This window comes from Pongo abelii, chromosome 7, assembly GCF_028885655.2.
Source record: "Pongo abelii isolate AG06213 chromosome 7, NHGRI_mPonAbe1-v2.0_pri, whole genome shotgun sequence".
Classification (NCBI taxonomy): Eukaryota; Metazoa; Chordata; class Mammalia; order Primates; family Hominidae; genus Pongo; species Pongo abelii.
In genome coordinates this window covers 7,711,208-7,724,241 of record NC_071992.2, presented here as the reverse complement: position 1 = coordinate 7,724,241, position 13,034 = coordinate 7,711,208, and the positions used below count along the sequence as shown (strand labels likewise).

General features: G+C 44.5%; 1 protein-coding gene across 1 annotated transcript in view; it reads left to right on the top strand.

Annotated features, from left to right (window-relative positions):
- The first annotated feature begins 1,214 nt into the window (after nt 1–1,214).
- LOC134761885 (putative glycosyltransferase ALG1L2) overlaps nt 1,215–13,034 on the top strand; it is a 159,812-nt gene continuing 147,992 nt past the window's right edge. The window contains 1 exon segment of the mRNA XM_063726475.1: nt 1,215–1,347. Coding sequence (XP_063582545.1) covers nt 1,215–1,347 — 133 coding nt within the window.

Sequence of the window (13,034 nt, the reverse complement as noted above, 5' to 3'; positions counted from 1 at the left end):
CTGGTAGTTCTTGATGAGAGAGGTTTGCACACAAGTGTTCATATTAGCCCATGGTCTCCTGTGGCTTGCTTTTCTTTCACCTGCTGTTTTTGATGTTTGCCATCATGGAACACATTTCATAGAGAAATTCTTTGACTCCGACTCCAGATTACACAAAGAGGACCCAATTTGTGAAGTTTTCATATATTTAGGAGAATCTCCACATTAATTTTTGTGTCCTTATGTTCATATTGTCACTAGTATTAAAATTCGCACTATTTAGGTCATTGTGTTCATTATCATGATTATTAATTATTTTTCATTTGTCATTTCTTTTTATTGGTTAATTTTTGTGGCAGCTGTTATATAACAATCACTAGAGTTTCCCTATTCATGAAAGATGTCCAAGTTAATGGAGATAACTAGGAGTGTTACTTTACAGGTATGTAAATACAGATAACCTTGGCTGAATTGTGGCCATATTGTCTGGTGTCCCTTTGAGGGTGAAGCCTCTTATATTATTCTAAGTGACCTCTGGAGACAGCAACTGTCTCATAATTGCAGGGACGACTTGAGAAGGCATCCTGAGCCTATGCAGAAATGCAGAAGCACTTCCATGATCTAAACAACCTATGTGAAGGCCTGAAAGCCAAAGCAAGATCCTCTTATTACAAAGCTGTCCAACAAAAAGTTTTCCAAGTAACACTGGAGGTCCATCAGTCACTCTTCCTGGTCTTGAAATGCCAGAAATGTCCTCCTTGATCCTTCTGAGAGTCAAGATCTTTTCAAAATCACCTCAGGAGACACAGAACAACTCCATCCTACCTGAAGTTGCAGGATGACTCTTCTTTTGACCAGAGTCTCACAAATATATTCGTTGATAGTTTTGATTCCTGGGAGCCGCCATTGCTTGCAAAAGATGGGCCACAGTCTAGACATTTTCTGTCTCCTTACTTGTCCGGGGAAGACTGAAGTTTTACTGAAACACAGAGATGGGAATCTAACCCTCTGAACATCCTCAGGATTTTCTAAGTCTTCCAAGCGGAGTGTAAATACGGGTAAGGACCCATAGCACCCCCTGATGGTCTGGAATCACATAGGATGATGCTTTCAAACAACTCTAGTTGGAGATACATTTTCTGAGATATTCCAAGGAGGAAGGACACAACTGGAACCGATGTTAGAAGGACAGCTGAGCATTAAGTGCCTATGTAGTGTTTGCAGCTTAGTGTTCCATGCAGAAGCGGAATCTGGGCCCTGGTGTTAGAATTCAGTGTAATTCTGGGTTCCTGCTTTCCTTCCAGGAAAACCCACTTCCAACTGGATGTCTGGATGAACTACTGAAAGCTGCTGAGTGTCCTGCAGCAGGTGAGCTGTGGCCAGAGCCCAAGAATGAAGGGGGCTCCCTCAGTCTGTGACTGTGAAGAGGAAGCCTGAGGTTTAGCAGGCTCAGGCCCCAGAAGTATGGAAAAAATGAGGTAGGGAGGGAGGGGTCCTCAGGATAAGACTGAGGTCTACAGAATTCCAGGGTCAAGGGGATGGTGCGGTGTCCTGGTGCTGTCCTTGATGTTCCAAGAGGGGAGAGAATCCATTTCCTGAGTAAAAGCTTCACATGGGGTGAGGAGGGGAGAAGTGAACAGAGAGGAAACAGGGAAGGCCAAGACAGAGACCAGCCTTACAGCAATTTTAACCAGAAGTGGACACAGACCCTGGACCCCATCATAGGGGTTCAGGCCTAGGACCGTCTCCAGGTGATGCATAGCTCCCTTGTCAGGTTAGTGGGTGCAGGGATTGTGACGTCTGCAGGGATATGGAAGGCTGGGCAATGGGAGCAGCTTACTGGGCTGGACCAGAAATACTGAACTTCTTTTCCATCAGTGAAATCCGCTTCCGGGTAAGAAAAAACTGAATTCTAGAGAGGCAGGGCCTAGGAGGAGGTCAGGGACTGAGCCTTCCTGGTTTGGCCCCTCCCCCCCCACCTCCTGTGTTTCTGGGTCTGTCCTCACTTCCACCCAGCGGATCCTGAGTCTCCTCCTTTGATTCCCTGCGAGTGTGTTGTGTGCAGTGGAGACGGGCTGCTTCATCCACTGCACGTTAAATGTTTCCAATACTTTCCGGCCAAAGCTTACAGTTGTCAGGCCACTGAATTTGAATGTTGACCTGGTTCCTTGTGGAACAGAATAATAGCTATTGAAGTTTAAGGTCACTTTCCTGCGTGGATGGTGAGGAGGCAGGCTGTTCAGGCATAACTGCCCTCAGGCCTGGAGGGCTGTGGAGGTCACCGTGGGTGGTGGGTGGATCCGGAACCTCTGTGGCTCTAGACTTTCAAATATTTCATTTTTTCTTTTGTAGTTTTTGTTTGTTGCTTGCTTTTTTACAATGGGAACTGGAATGTAAGATGCCAAACTCAGCCTGTGGGGAACATGGATTTTCAAAACAGCAACCACAGAGCGTGGTTTCCATTTGTATTCCCTGTTCATGTGGGAAGCAGAGAAGGAAATCAGGCGCTCAGTTCCAGGGACGTCACAGGACTAGGACATGTGCAGTGAGGGTGGAAGGCAGAGGCATTGCTTTAGGAGAATAAAATTACTGCATGCACACACATATGTATGTATATGGATGTATGTACACAAACATGCATATTTATAGATTCTGTTCTCCCTCTCTCTATATAATTTTCTTTATTTCACACTTGTTATGATTTCTAAATTTAAATACCTTTGAGACAAACGTGAATTGTGAAGGGATTTAAAAATGTCAGTGAAAAATTGAATTAAAAATAAAAATATAAATATAAACTTTATTTCTCAATATAAGCTCTACTGAGGTCAAGACACTCAATTAAGGGATGATCCCAGCCATTCAGTCCATTGCTAAAGAACTGAGGGTAATGGGAATTTAACCCTGTCAATGAAGTCTTCTATTATTAACTAAAGAAAAATGGGTGCCCTTTACAGTTATTTTAAGACTAGGGAAAAAAAGGTCAGAAGAAACCAAATCAGGACTGTAATGTTGATGCCTAATAATTTCCCATGAAAACTCTTGCAAAATTACCCATGTTTGATGAGAGGAAGGAAGAGAAGTGTTGTTGTGGTGCAGAGGGACTCTCTAGTGAAGCTTTACAGGGCGCTTTTCTGCAAAAGTATTTGCTAATTTTCTCTAAGAACTCTCCTAGTAAGCAGATGTTATGGTGCTTTGATCCTACAGAAAGTCAACAAGAAAAATGTCTTGAGCATCCACAAAACCTCCATGGCTTTTGCTTTTGAGAAGTTTGCTTTTGCTTTGACTGGACCACTTCTACCACTTGGTAGCCATTGCTTGAATTGTGCTTTGTCTTCAGGATCTTATTGATAAAGCCAGTTTCACTCCCTGTTATAATTCTTCAAAGTAATGCTTCAGGATCTTGATTCCACTTGCTCAAAATAATCACTAATAGCTCTGCTTTTGTCCACTGCTGATCTAGGCACAAGGGTATTTGGGACTCATCAAATGTAAAGTTTCTCAACTTTCACGTTATAGTCAGCATTGTGTAAGCTGAACCAAATGAGATGTCTGTGGTGTTGGCTATAATATCTCTTGTGAATTGTCAATCCTCCTCAATCAGGGCATAGAAATATTTTTTTTCTCAAAAATTGGCATGGATGTCCCTCCTCTGTTGACTTCATCTTCAACATTGTATTATCTCTTCTTAGAATAAGGTATCCATTTGTAAATGACTGATTCTTCAGATCATTTTTCCCATAGACCCTTCATAAAGAATAATTTATTTCACCATGTTCTGTACTCCAGCTTCACCATGAATTTGATGTTTGTTCTTGCTTCAGGTTTGGCAGAAATCACGTTGCTGTCATAGAGGGGTTCTTTTCAAACTGATGTCTTAAATCTTGTTCAGATATGATAAAACAGGGCCAGGCACAGTGGCTCATGCCTGTAATCCCTGCATTTTGGAAGGTTAGACAAAATAAAGTTTTTTAAAATTTTATTTTATTTCATTTTAAGTTCTGGGATATATGTGCAAGATATGCAGGTTTGTTACATAGGTAAATGTGTGCCATGGTGGTATGCTGTACCTATCAACCCATCACCTAGGTATTCAGCCCACATGCATTAGCTATTTATCCTGATGCACTCCCTCCCTACTCACCCCCAGACAGGCTCCAGTGTGTGTTGTTCCCCTCTCTGTGTCTATGTTCTCTCATTGTTCATCTCCCACTTATAAGTGAGAACACGTGTATTTGGTTTTCTGTTCCTGCATTAGTTTGCTGAGAATAATGGCTTCCAGCTTCATCCATGTCCCTGCAAAATACATGATCTCATTCCTTTTTATGGCTGTGTAGTATTCCATGGTGTATATGTATCACAGTTTCTGAATCCAGTCTATCATTGATGGGCATTTGTGTTGATTCCATGTCTTTGCTATTGTGAATAGGGCTACAATGAGCATATGCATGCATGTATCTTTATAATACAAGAATTTATATTCCTTTGGGTATATACCCAGTAATGGGATTGCTGGGTCAAATGGTATTTCTGATTCTAGGTCTTTGAAAAATTACCACAGTCTTCCACCGTGGTTGAACTAACTTACATTTACACCAACAGTGTAAAAGTGTTCCTATTTCCCCACAGTCTCACCAGCATCTGTTGTTTTTGGCTTTTTAATAATCATCATTCTGACTGGCATGAGATGGTATCTCACTGTGGTTTTGATTTGTATTTCTCTAATGATCTGTAGTGTTGGGTTTTTTTTTCATGTTTTTTGGCTGCATAAATGTCTTCTTTTGAGAAGTGTCCATTCATGTCTTTTGCTCACTTTTTAAATTTTTAAATTTTCATTTTTTAAGACTGAGTCTTGCTCTGTCACTCAGGATGGAGTTCAGTGGCACAATCTTGGGTCACTGCAACCTCTGCCTCCCAGATTCAGGCTATTCTTCTCTCTCAGGCTCCTGAGTAGTTGGTATTACAGGTGCACACCACTACATCTGGCTAATTTTTTGTATTTTCAGTAGAGACTTGGTTTCACCAGCTTAGCCAGGCTGATCTTGAACTCCTGGCCTCAAGTTATCTGCCCACTTCACCCTCCCAAACTGCTGGGATTACAGGCATGAGCCACTGCACCCAGCTATTGCCCACTTTTATATGGGGTTGGATTTTTTATAGTTTTGGGTTTTACATTTAAGTCTTTAATCCATTTTCAGTTCATTTTTGTATAAGGTATAAGGAAGGAGTACAGTTTCAGTTTTCTGCATATGTCTAGCCAGTTTTTCAAGCACCATTTATTATTAAATAGAGAATCCTTTCCGCATTGCTTGTTTTCATTAAAAATAAAATGGTTGTAGATGTGCAATCTTATTTCTGATATCTCCATTCCATTCCATTGATCTATATGTCTGTTTTGTACCACTGCCATGCTGTTGGGTTACTGTAACTTTGTAATATAGTTTGAAGTCAGGTAGCATGATGCCTCTAACTTTGTTATTTTTGCTTAGGATTGTCCTGGGTATATGGGCTGTTTTTACATTCCATATGAATTTTGAAGTAGTTTTTTCTAATTTTTTAAAGAATGTCCATGGTAGTTTATGGGAATAGCATTGAATGTATGAATTACTTTAGGAAGTATGGCATTTTCATGATATTGATTCTTCTTACCCATGAGCATGGAATGTGTTTCCATTTGTTTGTGTCCTCTCTTATTTCCTTGAGTAGTGGTTTGTAGCTCTCCTTAATGAGGTCCTTCACTTGCCTTGTTAGCTATATTCCTATGTATTTTATACACTTTGTAGCAATTGTAAATGGGAATTCATTTGTGATTTGGCTCTCTTCTTGTCTATTGTTGGTGTATAAGGATGCTTGTGATTTTCGCACACTGTTTTGTATCTTGAGACTTTACTGAAGTTGCTTATAAGCTTAAGAATCTTTTGGGCTGAGATGATGGGATTTTCTGGATATAGGATCATGTCATCCGCAAACAAAGACAGTTCAACTTCTTTTACTATTCGAATATGATTTATTTCTTTCTCTTGCCTGATTGCCTTGGCCAGAACTTCCAGTACTATATTGAGTAGGAGTGGTGAGAGAGGGCATACTTGCCTTGAGCCGAATTTCAAAACGAATGCTTCCAGCTTTTGCCTATTCAATATGATATTGGCTGTGGGTTTGTCATAAATGGCTCTTATTATTTTGAGGTATGTTCCCTCAATACCTAGTTTCATGAGGTTTTTAACATAAAGGAATGTTGAATTCTATCAAACACCTTTTCTGAGTCTACTGAAATAATCATGGGGTTTTTGTCTTTAGTTCTTCTTAGTGGTAAATTACATTTATTGATTTGCATATCTTGAACCAGCCTTGCACCAAAGGGATGAAGCTGACTTGAACTTGGTGGATAAGCTTTTTGATATGTTGCTGGATTTGGTTTGCCACTATTATATTGAGAATTTTTGCATCAAAGTTTATCAGAAATACTAAAGTCTAGTAAATACACTGAAAATAAAAACAGACAGATTAAAAGACTAAATAATATGAATCCTAAGTGCTCTGACAACTGATTTATAGAGTAAAAGTATTGTCAAACCAAATGAGCCTGGTCAGAAACTGTATAGTGTCTGAAATCTCTGAACTTCCAGATACTCATAGTGAGGTGGAAATGCAGTATCAATATTTGGTGCAAAATTTCATGTTAATGGAAGCTGAGATGTACCGCAGTCTCAGAGGGACAGAATTCTGGAGTAACTACCTTTGGCCTATGAGGAATGAAGATTTAGGCTCTGAGGGTTTGGTCAAAATTTATAAGATGTAAGAAATGGGGATATATTTAGGCCATGAGGCAAGGCCTAGAGGTGTAACGTCTAACACAGGGCTCATGAAATCAGGATAGTGTCAGAGGGGATGGAGGAGTGAGCATAGTATGATCTTTGGAACTATTCCTTCCCCTTAGTTTTTCATAGGCCAGGTATGTGCAACATACTCAGTTTTCCTGAGTGAAGAGAAAAGAGAGAGCAAGGGACTAATCTGTTATCAGATTCCACCACCTGCAGTATGTCCGAAACATTGGGGGAAAGGAGAATTATCTTCAGAATAATGAGCAATCCAGCTGCCATGGTTACACACAAGACACTGGAAATTCTTACTTCTGGGGGGTAGGCACAAGGCACTGATATTTATTAAAGCTCATTCACTGATTACAAAGAGAGACAAATAAATAATCTGCTGCAAGATTTACTCATCACATTTTACTTCACACACAATTCAATTCTCTGCAGTGCCAAGGGCTCTTGGTTCCCTGCCTCTTGACACACTCTCACTGTGTCTTTCCCATTCACTCTTCTGGATGTAAAAGAGGACATAGGCCTGTTGACTCAGGACAGAAGTGATGCCAGAGGCAGTGACCTCGGCATCATCCATTTTATACCACTGGCCTTCTTGAGCTTTGACATAAGAGAAGTAATGTCCGTTGTGACAGCTCCACCCGGCGTGGACCAGCACAGCATAGAGGACATAGACAAGAGGTCCTGCGTTCTGCTGAGACATGTATGGCTGCATGTCAAGGCACTCAGGATATTGCACACTCTTGGCAAGTTTGTTGCCTGTGACATGGGAGAATCTCTTCAATACAAGGATGAGGACCTTGGCAGAAGTGTGCAAAGTTAACGTCTTGGAGGCCGGCGCCTTCTGGAGACAAAGACCACAATGATAGGCATTCTCTCCATTGAGTTCTTCGGGCTTCACCAACTGTTCCAAAGCTTGCTTCACACTCTGAGCTGCCTGGATATCCAGGGCGATGTCCAGGTAAGGGTCAAAGGTGTCTGAAATGCCCTGGCAGTGGAGACACTTGATTTGAGATCTCCAGTACCCTCCAAATATTTGGTGCATGAGGGTGGTGTCCTTAGAGTGATGATCTACCAGCTTGTGCCCGGGAAGGCATGCCTTTTTCATGGCATCCACAGTGAACATCAGAAATTCATGGGCGTCTTCCTGCTTGCCTCTATGGAAGCCAGCAGCCAATGCCCGTGAGGGCTGGATGACATGGCCAGGACGGTGGAGGGCCCGCGTGATGTGAGCTTGCATAGTACAGAGCATGCAGCCCTTGTGACCGTGACAAGTTTGAGAGTGCTCCCGGGACAGCATGTAGTTGGCAAGGGGCGGTGTGTATGTCAGGCACTGCAGGGAAGCATTCACGTAGCAGGTATTTCCCATATTCTGGAGCCCAGCCCCCACCGCAGCAGGTCTCCTGCTACTCAGAGGAAGCTGCTCCCTGGGAGCAAGCTGTCTTGCCACAGGAGCCAAATCATCACAGAGGTCGACACGGGTCTCAGATGAGAGTGGTGACTTCTCAGGGAGAGAAGTCCGCTGGATTTCAGCAAAAGCTGCACCTGGCCCAGAACATGTGAGTTTTGAAAAGCGGTTCAACTGCCACTCCCCTCCCAAGCAGAGTGAGTCGTCCTCCATGTCGCCTGGAACAAGGATCACAAGGTTTTCCTGCTGGGACCGCGGGTTGCAGAAAGACGCTATCTCTGCCGAGAGGGTGTTCAAATGAGGAGCTGTCTGGCCGCATCAGCCCTTATATACCTCACCCCCACCAACCGCGAACACCCCACCCACCCATCAGGTGCGCGATAAACCAATCAAATATCAGCACTCAATTAAGGAAGGAGTCACAGGGTGTGTCCCCTTGCATTGCTGGGAATTCAACAGACACAGCCCACAGCATGCTTTCCAGAACACCTGAATCCAATTACTCCTCAGGCTGATAGGCACGTAGAATACGAGTGTAACCGGGTTGGGACAGTGGCCACACACTTGCCTTATTTTAGGTAAAACAATGTCAGGGAAGAAATCTTTACCTATGAAGCCGTGTGTGTGTGCGCGCGTGTGTGTGTGTGTCCGTGTTTGTGTGTGTGTGTGTGTGTGTGTGTGTGTGTGTGTTTGTGCTGGGATGTACTTTCAAGTGTGTGCTTTTGGCAGATACCATCATCCCTTCAGCGATTGAAGGACAAGAAGTCGGAAGTGCGCTTTCTGACTGGAGAATAGTCAATGAAGTACAGTAATTAGCACAGCGTATTTTTTTTTCCTCAATAAGAAAGGAGAGATCCGTGGAATCAAACAGACCTTCCAGCGATAACCTTTCCATGCTCAGCCTATTGATTGTGTATCCGAGTGAAATTGCCTGCCAGTGGGGAACAAGACAAGTCTTTGCCTGAAATGCTCTTGTGAAAGTTAGATTCCCATATAATAAAGCATCAAGTGGTAGAAACATGCACTGAAGTTTGAAGAGATACTCAGTGCACAAAGTAGAATGTGAAAGACTTTCGTGAAATCACGCAATCACCGAGAGACTAATTGATGACATTCCCCAAATTGAGGTTTACCAGAAAAGAGAAATAGTCATGACATGCTACAGTCAGCGGTTTCAGACGTCCGACGGCAGTTTAAGAAAACATGAAACAAAAGTCTTGAGCTATCAGAAGGTATCCCAACTAAAACCTTTGGTTTATGAAAGAAATGATGAAAATAAAAGCAACATATCTCACAGTATGGGTGGTAATATTTTCATACGTATGTGATAATGGATCAACATTTGATAGAGATGAAATAAAAAGTTCTCAATTTGACAAAAGCAAACAAGGAAAATTATACCGTAGAAAAGCCCGGGTGACGGGAGTGAGGCCCTGTCTCAAGAAGAAAGCATCGCAGAGATTGAAAAGCAGGGAGTGAATCAGAGGATTGTATAACGTTGTTAATACTGGCCCTTGTTTCAGTGGCAAAAGGCCCAAATAAGCCGTGTGTCTCACGGATTCTCGCATCAATTGTTCAGGATCTGAGATGTTGCCTCCATTTCCAGTTAGGCATTGTATGGTGGAATTGCAGTTAGCACATCTGGTGCAAAAATTTTAATGCTGACGAAGGTGGACATGTTCCCTGAGCTAAGAGGGTCAGAATTTGGGTGTGTCTTCAGGCTCTCTGGCTTACCAGGAATGGAGATCCTGGCTCTAGGGATTTTCCCAAAATGTCTCAGACAGTAAGCAACAGGGCGGAATTGAGTCCCGGCGCCAAGGCCTCGAGGTGTAAAGAAACAGCCCTGGCCTCAGGGCCCATGAAATTAGGATGATTTGAAGAAGGATGGTGGAATGAGAGGACTGTGACCTTCGGCCCCGTTTCTTTCCCTTGTCTTTTCATGGGCCAGGTGTGCTCAATCAGAAGGCTTCCTGCGCCTGATGTCGAGTGTCCTGGGGGAAGAAAGGAGCACTGTTTTGAAAGATGCTCCACAGGGAGAAAGGAGCCACCATTCTCAGGAGAATGATCCCCAGAAGCCTGAGCAATCCAGATGCCGTGGCTTCACACTAGACCCTGGAGGGTCTTATTCCTGGAGCCGGGACCTGGGCATCGGTGTCCTTTCATGCTCATAACTGATTTTGAGGGGAGCCCAATGGATAAACTGTCTGCGAGTCATTCGCATCACACTGTAGTTTTCACACACGTCACACAGAAACCCTGTTCGTGTGCACATTTGGGTGCTTGAGCAGGGTTGCACCCAAGATTCTGCGGTTCTACCGAGCCCTGGGTTGTGCACTGGACAACCTTCCTCAGGGGTTGGTCAATTTTGATCACTGCACCTAACGAGACAGGGACCATGAAATCTAATCAGCAAATACAGAAAAGGAAGGGGTCATTTCCCACAATCATTTCCACTGAAACACCACGTCGGATAAATAAGTCTGATTGCAGGACAGGGACTGGGCTTCAGAGATGCACCTTTCGCAGCTGGACGAATGACCCGGAATCTCCCCAGATGCCGTCTGTAAACACACCAAATGAGATTGATTTCAGGGCTTTCTGAATTTAGTTTCGTTGAAGACACACACTCCTGTGTGTGATTTCCTTGACTATCAATACGACTTACTTCCAAATGACTTACATGCCAGTGGGAAAATTTTCCGTTTCAACTCATTGGAATTGGACACCGTGAAACAGGCAAGTCGGTCTGTCTGTTTCCGGCGTTCTGTGGGTTCCACCAAGAGCACAAGTCCTAGGGCGCCTGAGGTCCATTCAAAAACCAGTGTAAAAACGGCGAGTCAGGGTAAGAAAGAAGAGCACCGTTCCTATCTTCCAAATGCATTCCAGTTTCCACGACTCAAGGTGGCGAGAAGGATCCACGGATGTCCCACATCAACAAAATTTCACCTTCTCATGCCGACCAACAACTGACGAGTGAAACACACCCCAGGAGAAAATAGTCAACCCAGTCCCCTGCAATAACCTCACACGCAAACCTACACGTCAACAGGTCATATTCAGAAATACACACTGAATGTCATCTACCGTGAACACAAACACACAGACAGTCCCTCCAGAGGTTGTCTGCGTTGTCCGTGTTGTACAGACAGAAACTTGGGCTCCTCATTACTTTACTTAGGATTGGCAGTGTTCGTGTTTGTGTGGGTGTGTGTGTGTTTGCGTGCGTGCTTGTGGGGGTGTGTGTGTGTGTGTGTGTGTGTGTTTGCGCACCCCTATGTGTGGGTGGGCACATCCACTGAGCTCACTGGCACAGAAGCAGAGCCCTCTTGCTGTGTTTGTTCTTCCCTTTGGATCTCCTGGTCCTCCCTTGCAGAGAAGCGAGTGTGCCAGTGTTCATGGACTCGTGATCTGTCGGGTTCGTTGAGGAGAGGTTTAGCAGGGAGCTTTGCTGTTCAGGATGGTGGTTTTTCATCCCACATTTGTATTTCGATTGATGAATCACAAGTACGTTGGGAGGCAGGGTACCTTCGACTTTTCTGACGTTGAAGTCGGGCTTGGTTTTGTTTTGCTCTTGGAGGAATTTCCAGTGGTCTAAGGTGCTTTCCTGAGTGGCCGTTTCCACCAAGTGCTCGTCCAACTCGGGTACCTGGAGGCAGGGGTCTCTCTTGAGCTCTCCTTGCGTTGCTCGCCTGTCTGTGTCTTCAGCGCCAAGGGCTCTTGCTTCCCTGCCTCTTGACACACTCTCACTGTGTCTTTCCCATTCACTCTTCTGGATGTAAAAGAGGACATAGGCCTGTTGACTCAGGACAGAAGTGATGCCAGAGGCAGTGACCTCGGCATCATCCATTTTATACCACTGGCCTTCTTGAGCTTTGACATAAGAGAAGTAATGTCCGTTGTGACAGCTCCACCCGGCGTGGACCAGCACAGCATAGAGGACATAGACAAGAGGTCCTGCGTTCTGCTGAGACATGTATGGCTGCATGTCAAGGCACTCAGGATATTGCACACTCTTGGCAAGTTTGTTGCCTGTGACATGGGAGAATCTCTTCAATACAAGGATGAGGACCTTGGCAGAAGTGTGCAAAGTTAACGTCTTGGAGGCCGGCGCCTTCTGGAGACAAAGACCACAATGATAGGCATTCTCTCCATTGAGTTCTTCGGGCTTCACCAACTGTTCCAAAGCTTGCTTCACACTCTGAGCTGCCTGGATATCCAGGGCGATGTCCAGGTAAGGGTCAAAGGTGTCTGAAATGCCCTGGCAGTGGAGACACTTGATTTGAGATCTCCAGTACCCTCCAAATATTTGGTGCATGAGGGTGGTGTCCTTAGAGTGATGATCTACCAGCTTGTGCCCGGGAAGGCATGCCTTTTTCATGGCATCCACAGTGAACATCAGAAATTCATGGGCGTCTTCCTGCTTGCCTCTATGGAAGCCAGCAGCCAATGCCCGTGAGGGCTGGATGACATGGCCAGGACGGTGGAGGGCCCGCGTGATGTGAGCTTGCATAGTACAGAGCATGCAGCCCTTGTGACCGTGACAAGTTTGAGAGTGCTCCCGGGACAGCATGTAGTTGGCAAGGGGCGGTGTGTATGTCAGGCACTGCAGGGAAGCATTCACGTAGCAGGTATTTCCCATATTCTGGAGCCCAGCCCCCACCGCAGCAGGTCTCCTGCTACTCAGAGGAAGCTGCTCCCTGGGAGCAAGCTGTCTTGCCACAGGAGCCAAATCATCACAGAGGTCGACACGGGTCTCAGATGAGAGTGGTGACTTCTCAGGGAGAGAAGTCCGCTGGATTTCAGCAAAAGCTGCACCTGGC